This window comes from Nothoprocta perdicaria, unplaced genomic scaffold, assembly GCF_003342845.1.
Source record: "Nothoprocta perdicaria isolate Ctin4 unplaced genomic scaffold, notPer1 scaffold_51, whole genome shotgun sequence".
Lineage (NCBI taxonomy): Eukaryota > Metazoa > Chordata > Aves > Tinamiformes > Tinamidae > Nothoprocta > Nothoprocta perdicaria.
Window position 1 is genome coordinate 313,276 of NW_020455766.1, and position 11,487 is coordinate 324,762.

The 11,487-nt window shown below is 44.3% G+C and overlaps 1 protein-coding gene across 2 annotated transcripts in view; it reads right to left on the reverse strand.

Moving 5' to 3' along the window:
* TP53BP2 (tumor protein p53 binding protein 2) overlaps positions 1–11,487 on the reverse strand; it is a 26,353-nt gene that overhangs the window by 13,713 nt on the left and 1,153 nt on the right. For both annotated transcript variants that reach the window (XM_026048075.1, XM_026048074.1), the window contains exons 2-6: positions 7,522–7,635; positions 5,425–5,504; positions 4,272–4,373; positions 1,455–1,629; positions 356–537 (exon numbers count right to left, since the gene is read on the reverse strand). In XM_026048075.1, coding sequence (XP_025903860.1) covers positions 356–537; positions 1,455–1,629; positions 4,272–4,373; positions 5,425–5,504; positions 7,522–7,609 — 627 coding nt within the window. In that variant the 5' untranslated portion in view covers positions 7,610–7,635. The remainder of the gene's footprint in view (positions 1–355; positions 538–1,454; positions 1,630–4,271; positions 4,374–5,424; positions 5,505–7,521; positions 7,636–11,487) is intronic.

The window sequence follows — 11,487 nt, forward strand, 5'->3', positions numbered from 1 at the left end:
CCAAGCTCAGATTAGACACATGCTCAGCCCCTCTCTAGCGAAGCCGATTTCCTGGTTGTGATTAGAGACGGTTTACATATTTTTTTTTTTTTTTTTTTTTCTCCCTTCTCTTTCTCTCCCTCCTTTTCTCCCAAGGAAAGGACAATTCATCTCCACATTTGCTAAGGGCAAGGATCCACGGGATGCTCCTTCTGCCCCTCCCTTGCAGGCGGTACAGCTGACGCTCCAGTGGCTCTGGGATGAGCGCATAGCTCKGCCCGGGATAGAGCAGTGGGGTTTCCCTGCAGCAAGGCGGGCGGCACCTCCACCCTCCGTGCCAGCAGGGCCCTGGCTCCCGCGCCAGCTCTCCCGTTACCTGCAGCTCCTTGTACAGGCGGTCGAGCTCGGCTACAGCCGACTGGTTGTCGTGGTAGCCGTCGATCCGGCCGTTCTTCAGCATCTCCAGCTGCCTGGTGAGCTCCTCCACCTTGGACACGGCCAGCACCAGCTCGCGCTGCTTCTGCTGGAACAAGCTGTTCATCTGCTCGATCTCCTCCACTGCAGAGGGCGAGAGAGCCGGCGAGCGGCGCTGAGCGGCGGCCCGAGGCAGCAGGATGAGCCCAAGCAGGTGCCCAGGCTACCAGGGAGCGCGCAGGGACACACACGCATGCTCAGAGCCTGAACACTTCCATGGGTCCTTACCCTCTYGGAAAGTGGCATTTACTTTGTGCAATACAACTCAAACACATCACTCACTYTCCCCAGGGAAAAACGGTTTTGTTTTTATCATAAAGCACCATGCATATCTTCATTTGAGCACTACTGAYATAGAGAGAGGGAAGAGAAATAAACAGAAAGAGAAACAGAAAAAGGAAAAAAACCACACCTGTTTTGACCTAACATCTGAAACATATATTTAATATTGAATAGCCGTCTGGCTGAACGACAGACCCCAAATACTACTGTAGCCAGCTGGACACTAGTCTGGTTTTTGTGATTACAAAGAAAATACACAGCCACTTTGGCCATTAAGGTCGTTCCTTTGGCTGTGAAGGCAGCTCTTGCATAAGAGGCAGCATGGACACCGCGTGCCACTCGGCACACACAGCTTTGCTGCAGGCCAAGAAACGAGCGACACCCTAAACATATGCAGGGCATTAGCACTGAGGATGGAAAAAGATGCTGTGGAGAATAGAGGTATTTAAGGAAAGAACATTTAGGTAAGGAAGCAACCAAAACTGAAGTGCAAGAGCAGATCCAGTAGCCTCAAAACACACTGTGGAAATACATGGGACTCTCCCTAAAGTGTAGAATAGGAAAACATATTTTCCTCCTGCAAGTCATTCAGGACTTCTTTTGGCAAATACAAGGTACAAAAAACACTTTTCAGAATTCTGCAAACAGCCCCACTAAAACATTTAAACAAAAAAGTCCAAAAGCAATGTTTTATTTAAGGCACAAGCTGTTCTCCTCACCTAATTTCCCATTGCTCAGTCTTTTCTGCTCCACGTGGCCTTTCAGTGCTCTGACTTTCTTAAGTTTGGCTTCCTGATTCTCAGCAATTTCCTTCAGCCGCTTCAGCTTCTCCTGCTCAGCAGCCTGCTGCTGCTGCCGCTGATCTTGCTGCTTCAGGAATTTCAGGCGCTGCTCCTGCAGTTAAGAATCTTTTTTAATGGGACTTACAGCAAGGTACTGGCAGATGAAGTCTCAACACTTAAGCGCAGTCATAGCAGCTCCAGCAGTTACTTCAGCCCAAACCCCGACCTCCCAACGTGTCAACAGAAGCCTCTGAGAACAGGACAAGCAGGTACCAGCACTGTCCCAATCCAGCCCCGCAGGCACCACCGCTCTGTAGTGTGAAGACCCTCTGGAACAGACATGGTGCCCATATCTAATGGCCCCTAATTAGTTTTCCTTCCATTAAATTGTTTAAAAGCTTTTTAAGCCAAAAAAAAACCAAAAAAGTCATCTCCAGTTCCACTCAACCACTACTGAGTTCTTGAGTTAGAAGAGCTAACATTTTTTCCTTCTCTTCCTTTTCTGTGCTCCTGGTACTTTACAGATCTCCATCTTATGCCACATTTTATTTCTGTTTTTTCCCCAGCATGATTTAATTCTCTCTACAGAAAGTATTCCCTACACCCCTCGTCATTTTTGTCTTCAGTTTTTCAAGCTTTGCTGTATGCTGCCGAGATGGGGGAATCACTGCACACCACAGTTCTGAGATGTGATCACTCTGGGACAACACTCACTTCCACCACAGCACTGGAGTGCAAAAAACAGGGAATCCTTCCCACCCAGGGTGAAAAGCCTGGGGCTCACGACCAACCGGACTCCATTTATTTACCAGGCAGATCCATACACCATCTCCAAGGATGGAGCAGCATCAGTCTCTACCCAGATCTCTGCAGCCTAGAGAGAAAAGGAGCTACGAGATCACCTGCAGGACCTGCCTTCAAGTCCTCGGCCATTGCACACGGCTTCCAGTTCAGGAGAGGCAGGGGAGCTCCTAAGGCTTTCCCAGGCACTCCAAGATGAGCAGCCAAGACTACCACAGGTTACTAATATTAGAACTGAACATTTCTTCCCAAAATCATCAGTCACATTTGGAAACATGGGCTCTTGTGAACTTGACTGAAAAAGGAAGGGAAAAAAGCAAGCCTGCTTTCTGAGGAAAACCAAGCAGCACCTGCAGTGTATGCATGAGTTTGGAGTCAATCATAGAGTGGAGAATGCCAGAAATAAACATTACAGCCCATGCCTAGAGAGTAAGGGTATTATTTTCTCCTCAGAATCTATTTTTAATATTGCACCTGGTTTCAAAAGGGGGTGGAAGGCCTCTCTTTGGAGCAAACTGTCCTTCCCAGATACCTTTGCAGGGAGGCATCTTAAATGAAACACGTTCTCCTGTAAGACTCAAAGAACATCTCCCTGCTGGGTGAACATCCACACTCGAACGCACCAACTTCCCTCCATTTCCCCTCAAATCTCGTATGGCTCCCTTTACAAAAAGTATATAAAACATTCCTCTTTCTGGTTTTATAGATGATGACTGCAGTGATGCTGCTAATAATTCAGACTTGTAGGTCTGTTATCATCACTTGTAAGCGAATAGCCAAGAGGCTTCTTTAAAAATAGTAATAATAATAATGCCTGGGTAGAATAGGCGTAAACTTTGCTATTAAACTTCAAGTGAATACCCTTATCACTTGCTCAATTCAAAGCTGACTAATTTCTCACACTTACATGTACACTTACATACTTCCATGTTTTTATATCAGTTTTTACCACAGAACAGAAATAAAGATTTCTTGCTATTTTTAACAGACCCCAGAGGGTCACTGCACCACTGTGCTGTTGCCACAACCACTACACAGCCAAGGTCTGAACCGGTTGCTGAGATGTGTTTATGGAAAGCTAAGGCATCAAAGCAGGTGCTAAATAATGAGGAACAATAAGCTTTACAGGAGCCATATGAGATTGGGAAAGGGAAAAAAAATGTGTCCGTTTGGTTTTGAAAAGAGACAGGTGGCCTCACAGAGGGAGAGCAGCAGGACAGGAGCTGCAGAGCAACCTGCTTCCCTTCCCTTTCCCTAGGAAAGGGCTCTCCAAGGGGATGTGGCCATGCAGCCGCCTGCACGCATGTCCCAACACATCGGTGCTTAAAGGTTCTGTCCCAACAGCGACGTTTCCAGTGGTACTTTTAAGAGCAGCATGTAGCGACGAGGCCTAAGTCAAAGCTGAAACCCAAGCTACAAGTTCCACAGCTGCGTTCAGGCTATTTTTTCCCCTCTTCAATGCAGGAGCGCTCCGATTGCTCTCATTACTCTTTCTCTTATTGTTCAGCAGGCATTGTATAGAAGCACTGGGAGAGTGATTTATCACACACACATGCCACCTTTTCCAGATGGCTGTCCCAGACAGCCAGACACACTGAACTCTATCAGGCAAAAGCCAGGTATCATTACAGGGCAGTGTTACACGCAGGGACAAAAGCCCTGCTCAGGGAGGAAAGCGGTGAGTGGCAGGTCACCATGCAGAACACAAACAGGGGTGGCACAGCCACCAGGATGAATTGCAATATTAATGCTAGGAGCTGTAATCTTTTACTAAGCTGTATGGCCACTTATCACCAGCAATATTTTAATGTCCTGCTCCTGGATACTTATATAGGCAGCCAAAGCAAGGGAGAACTGTGTTTATAAGAAAATGCAGCCCCCAGCCTTTCCCCTTCCTCACGTGACTCTTCCGATCTCTGTTCCGAGCTGGGAACAGCCTCATTCCAAGCCCACCTTGTTTGCCAGCATCTGCTGTTGGGCCTCGATTTGTTGCTGCTGGCGTGACGCCATCTCCTGAAGCTCAGCCAGTGTCATATCCATTCTGGGAGCACTGACCTGCCAACAAAAATCCAAAGCATGCTAATTCCAGAATTACTGACTTGGCAAGCTTGCAATTCGACACAGCTACTGTAGGAAAGTACAATTAAAGTATTATTAAACATATACATGTACACACAAAACACTGTATCCATACATATATATACAACTCTAAGTATCTAATAAAATAATTGCAAAGACATAGCATATTTACAAGCTAAAAGAACAAACCCCTGTAAGGCTGTGCACATGCTTGCCCCATGCAGGCGCACACACAAGCACGCACCTCCAAGCACATTAACATTTCAAGTGAAATCCCAGCACTGCTTTTTAAAGGGGCTTTTCAGAACCCATTATAATTAAGCTCAGCACGAATCAGCTTTGCCTGATTAAGCTCAGCACACTGCAGGATGGATCTGTTTGTAGGGATGTCATTGCAATTCAAAGCATTTCAAAATAAGTTGAAGAAAGAGGAGAGTTTAAATATAGAGTAAAAAAAAAAAACATCAAAAGGCAACACTGTCATGAAATTAGCTATCTGTTCACATCTTTCTTAAATCTAGTTTCAGTCTTATATCCATAATTTATTCTTAGGCCAGAAGATACAATGACAACAGATTTGATGCTGAGACACTAACTGGTCTCTATTCAAAATTTGGATGAAAGACAAGTCACTTCCCAAACTGGAAGGCAAAAATAACCAGTAAACTGGAGGAAAAGAGGAGACACTTTCCTCAAGGAAATTTTCCATTCCCAAGGAGGGGGAAAAACATGTCGAATTTACCGCTTGGAGATCACTCAGGAAAACGCGGTACAACCTCGCTCAAGCTGTGTCCACCCAAATAGTTACAATATACACATGAATGTGGCAGCTACTCTCCGGATATCTTAGAGAGACCCCCAAAACTGCAAGCAAGGGCAGAAACGACGCAGCTTTGCGACAAGCCTAGAGCACTCGCTGGGAATCTCTCAATAGGGTCTCGTATTTTCCAGACTGGAGTTTGCCCCAGGATCTCCAAGGAAGTCAAGCCTGTTGGAGCTGCACTGACTGCTTTAACCAAGCACTTACCCCGTTCTCCATTCTTCGATCACCAGGTACCTTCACCCCATTCCTTTTCAAGGCTGGATCCTGAGTCCTTTGCACACTCCCTGGACACAAACAGAGGACAAAGGTGGCAACGTATTTTAGGAATTTTCTTCTCCCCTTAGACATAATATGCAGTAGGAAGGAGAGAGAACACAACCATTTGCTGTTTAGACTCTGAACATCTGCTCTTCCCATGCCATTACCACACAGATTAGCTTAATAGAGAACACAAGATATTTTTATGAAGAGGCTGCTACTCAACAGATTGGGTAATCTTATCTACTGTAGAAGGGATTATAAGATATCCCTTTGCTCTGCTTCTAATCAAGAAAGAAAAAGTCATCAATATTCCTGTAGGAGTCACACTTGCTAAAACAAGACAGCCTGACCAGCATTTCATCCACATGCAGCAAATAACAGAGCTCCCCTTTTACTTCATGATTTTACCCAGTGATGGTGTAGGAAAAGTTAGTTGTTATCACTTCATGAAACAAGTTCAATGACTTACAAACAAGCTTGGATATATAAGTAACTTTGTTGCTACTTTCCGTAAGAAATTTTATCTGAGTGACGTCAATATTTATTTTAGAATATGACTGCTTAAAAAGATTCAAACAGGAAAAGCTTCAAGCAGCAGTAGGTTGTTTCAATGTTTTCCCTTGGTCAACAGGCTCTTGGTAAGTCTACTTTACAGATGCACAATGGCAAAACAATGTTGCCCTCTGCAAGGGACAAAAAGTACCTAGGTAATTCACAGAGAGGCATTCAGACCAAAGACAGTGTCTTAAAACCAGCACCAAGAAGTTCTGATGAACCTTTTCAACTGTCACCCCGAGAATATCAACAACAGAAGTTCAAGGTTAGTCACCTATCATGAAAGATGCATCAGTTAATCCACAGTTGATTATTACACAGCTTGTTCCCTTTACTATGATACTCATTTCAAGAGAATGCTCCTGAAGGACTAAGGAGTAGCACAGAGCTCCTGCCTATTCATTTGSTTCTCCTAAAACAAACTGCTTCATTTTAGGAGGCCAATAAGGTGCCAATAAATCTTCTATTATGAACATGGAGCATCCTGGACTTGAAAAACTACACCTAGACAACTAAACTGCAGGAGAAGATTCCTGGTAGGTAAAAGTGGTACAGCTTTAACTTTTCATAAACTCATTCCCTCACCACTACACAACTGAAATATTTGAGTTGTGCTTGGCCATTTTGTGATAAGCTGGATACAACACTGCTTAACACAAAGGCAATGTTTCCAAGACAGAGGAAGATTACTGAAAACTAAAGTTTAAAAAAAAAAAAAAAAAAGTGGGAGACAAAGAAGAACCCAATAGATTGATTTAAATATCAATAACAGTCTTAAGGATTCTGCTCAAGAGATTAATAGAAATGCACAGGAAATCATTGCAAAGCAAAAACAAAGAAAAAGTTCTTTACAGAATATACAGAATCATGTTCCTTAGATTACCATTTTCAGAGTCAGACTTGAATTCTACTAGTAAAACTAATACAAATGTGTAGAAGGGAGAGAAATAGGGAAGACCTCTATCTTTCACCAGGTACGCTATTTTTCTCACCCCAGGAAGAAACCTGTTTCTCCMGGAGAAACATACTAAGCACAAATAACAACTCACATAACTGGACAGTTTAGTTACTAGAGTTTTTAAAAGAAGAGATGTTATATTCCTTATTAGGAGGCCATCAGAGCTAATACAGCTCTAATGTATTTAGCAGCTGACAGCTTCGGCCACTGTAGTGACGACAAACTCTAGAAAAGCTGCAAAAGTTTCAGAGCTGCAAAACTCTGATTTAATGCTCCCAGGACTGCCAAGTGCAGACAAGCTTCCTATAAAATTAACTATGGTTCAAAGAATATTAGCAATCCTGCTCTTCTGTTAATAGCATTTGCTACTCGTAGGAAAATGAATAGTCAGATCAAAAAAAAGGCTGTGGCATCGTACTGCCTAGCACCATTAATATCTTACATATGCAGTCTGCTTCATTAACCTTTACTTAATGAAATTTAACTTACAGAGACAGACTGATTGATCAGCTGAGACAAACACCCACCTGCTTCCCGGCCGGGAGCACGCTCGTGCCGAAGGAAGAACCGAACCTCACTTCTGTGCATCCCAAAGCGCTGCAGGATATCCAGCATCCGCTCGTTATCAGCCACGGGGCGCTCTGGAAACGGAGAGAAAGGGGCACAAGGTGACTCTCCAGCCAGGCCAAGGGGACTGTTAGACCTGTGGGAAGCCAGGTCACGTACAGAGACAAGCCAGGAGCTGCTGCCTTGCACTGGAACTCCTGCCAGCACCTGGACACAGAATGCTTGCCCAGTCCTTGTCCCCACACAAGGCATTTCTACGTTTCCCTTAGAAGCTGAGGGTGGTGCACAGCGTATCTCTGAGCACAAATGCACATCTTTGAAAAGTAGATACAGCCCTCTCAAAGTCTGGCCCCAAAGACAGACCCTGGGGTACCAGGCAGCCCAGGGTAGCAAACAGGCAGCTCGGGGCTTTTGCCATGGGTGCCTCGGTACCACGTCTGCGAATCACTGGGTCGCTCACTGCTGCGGGAATAAAACGGGTGCTGGCTTCACTCCGTGTCCGTGGCACCTCCCCTGGACAAACCTACCTCCTGGGGGCTCCGTCCCCACCAAGAACTCCTCCATCCTGATTCCTACCAGGAAGCCTTTATTGCCCGTCCCAACGAGAATTAGGGCGAGAGAGATGCAAGAAGCAGCTGTCAGAGAAGAACCTGTCTCTCAGTGCCTGCAGAAGGAGGTGCTCCTCTGCAGCCCTTGCAGCCAGGCTCRCGCAGAAGCACAAACACTCTGAAAAGGCCCCAGGGCAACACCAAGTGCACCCCATCCTCAGCTGCTCTAAGCCAGGACACCCCAGGCRTTCTCCTAGAGATCCCATCAGCTGCACCCACTATCATGGACAGCATCCRATGCATTGAGAGACATCTGAAAGAGTCTCCTAAAGACAAACTGACAGGATACATGGCTCAGAAGAAAGAAAATGCAATAGAAAGTTATTTCAACACGAGCTTGCTATTCTTTTCAGACAGCTAAGATAAACGTTCCTAGAGTTACATGCAGGAATTCCACAGAATTTGTTTCCTGGCACTTGTCCCAAAGTTCAGGATTCAGGGTAACRCCCGTAATTTTTAAGCCTTCCTCACTGCCTTTTGCTATTTCAGAGCCCTAGTAGGAGTCTTCTCCACACACCACCCTCATTTACCAGGACTCCTCCTCCTCTGCGTGACTGTTCCTCCAGTTTTTCCACACTTCATAGCTGGGCATTCATAGACAGGATATAATTAAAATTATTTATGGGCCTTTTAATCTTTACGTAAAAATGTTTCCTTTTGTTATTCCAGATATTTTTACCACACATTTTCATGCCTCTGTTGAAAGTGATGGCAATTAKACAGTCAAGATATTACAGTAAGTCAAGTGAAGTATATGTAGGCAAGACACTGCCGTAATATCTTATGACAGTGTCTCAAACACGTGATCAGGTTCCTGTCCATTTGTGCTGGGTACCAGAGAAACAGAACTTATTCCTGGCCTGGGAAAAAAGATCAGAGCACAAAGAGTGCAATTAAGAGCTACCACTTCTGTATTATTTCCATTTGCCCTGCTAGTTATTCCATTATTTAGACATGAAGAAAAGAAAGAAATCAGAGTACTTCATATTCAAGAGATTCTTTCAAAGCAACTACCTTAATAAGGAATAATCATTTCAGGGAAAAAAGGGTTGGTTTTAAGTATAAATGTTTTTCATTCATAGGAAGAAGAGCCCCTAACATATGGTTTCACATGTGAAAAGCTTTTCCAACATAAAAGAGTTGCTTTAGAAGAAGATGGTGCAGCTGTGCTGAAGCAATCTAGGAAGGAAAATTTCTGGAGTCACTGTCAAAAGAGATTAGCTTTGCAGAATAAGCAAGTAGGTCACTGTTACAGAAAAAGCAGTCTCTCGGCAGTTTCTTGTCTAGACAGCTAAAAAAGCTCTTGATCTGCTAAACCCTAACTCAAAAAAAAAAAAAAAAAAAAAAAAAAAAAAAAAAGGAAAAAACCACCAACAGTAGCACTGTCAAATTTCCATCTTTAAGAAGATGCAGGAGGTTTGTGAGAGATTTCTAGCAGCCTGGCAATGCCTCAGCTGACACTCTCTCATCAAGGGAGATGCCCTTTGCACAAAGATCCTGTCAATACCACTCCCTGACTTCAAAGGAAGGTCACAGAGACTTGCAAACGCCAAACAAAGCTACGCTTGAAAAGCTTCAGAAGAAAAAGCAACTTGCCAGACTTCACCTTTTAGCCCCCTAACTCTGCTGTATGCACAACACACAGCTCGACTGCTTCCTCTGGCCAAGGCAGGCATCTAACAGCAAGATTTCTGGCGATGATAAGAGGACCAAGAAAGCCTGTCCTGAGATGCCTCAGATTTCAAGCAAATCTGGGAAGACAAGGCGAGCCTCGAACTGCCCCTTCAGGGAACGCGGTGCCTCCGGTTCCCCCGGCACCCCTGCAAAGTGCAGCTAATAAGGGCTGACAGCAGCAGCTCAAATTCCTGAGCAGGGCTCAGGAAAGGAAAGAGAGGTGAGCTATCTAAAAAGAATCTCAAATGACTTAAGTCTGAGAGCTGGTTTTCAAGCATCCATCTTACAGCTTTTGTTTCCATCTCCAAAGAAAGCCTGGCATGCTCCATGTTTACTTTAAACTAAACTTGCCCAGCATGGAAAAAATAGCCACAAAAAGGCCACAAGAGGTATCCTGACAAAACAAGATAGCCTACTCTATTGACATCTAAAATRAAGTTACATAGAGATAAGTGTATTTTTTCCTGAAAGAATAAGCCCAAAATACACACGGAAACTTATTTTGCAAATGGACATTGCACAGGCTGCTTAGAAAGGGATTTACTTTATCTAAAATAACATGTATATATTTCATCCAGCACCCAAACTCTTTTAATCTCACCTGATTTCAGACTATTGCTTTCTATGTTACTGAGCACAATTTAAGCTACAGTTTTGCACAGACACCAGGGCTGCATTTAGAAGTATATTTTGGGGAAATATGAGGTCAATGAAGGGAACAAGAATCATTTGGTTTCTAAAACAAATGTCAATGCTTCTGCTGTGCAAACTGGCTACTGACTCGTTTCATTGCCCAGTGCCAGCACTGGGAGCAGCAGCTGGGTACCTGCTCTCAGGGCACCTCAAGAAGCCTCTGCCTTCGCTAAGGCTAATCCTCTCGGAGGGGAGTCGCCGCTTCGCTTCATGCCTCTGCACTCAGCTTCTTTTCTCACATCTCTTCCCAGAGCACTGCAGAGAGTGACAACTGGATTTTGGAAATAAAGCTCATTACATTAGAYGGTGCCACTAACCCAGGAGGGCCCTTTCTGCCTCAGCAGGGCCACCTGCACCCTAGAGCCCCGGCAAGCTCTGCTTGCCTCCCAGGCCAGTGCCCTTGATTTAAGTGCAAACAGGCTGCCCTTTCCAGCATACTCCATGAAAACACCTTAAAAGCAAACCAGGAATCTGGAATGAGTGAAAACAGGGAGGCTCAGGAGGCCCCAGGCTTTAGGATGGGCCCAAATGGTAATTACGGGTGGACCTCATACCATCACAACCTATTCTCTGGAACAGGGAGCAGGGTTGTGGCTAATGAATAATTTAGTAATTAAAACTGCAAAATACACCAAAGTTCTTATTTTATTTGTCTGTCACTCTGGACTTTGTTATTCTGGTGATTTTGATGGAGTTGGACAGAGGTACACAGTAAAAAAACTATYCTGAAAGATCTATTTGTTTTGCACTGGATCAGTGATTCTATTATCATTTATAAATACAACAYGACTTTTTTGTAAGGAAGAAAGAAAAAAATCTTTCTACTGTATTTTAAGAATAAAAATAGCAAACAATATTACTTTATGTCAGAAGGGACTAAAATCAGGAGACCAGACTCAAGTACCCCATGTTTTAATAGCATCCAGCTCACCAAGAACTTCTTTTAACAGG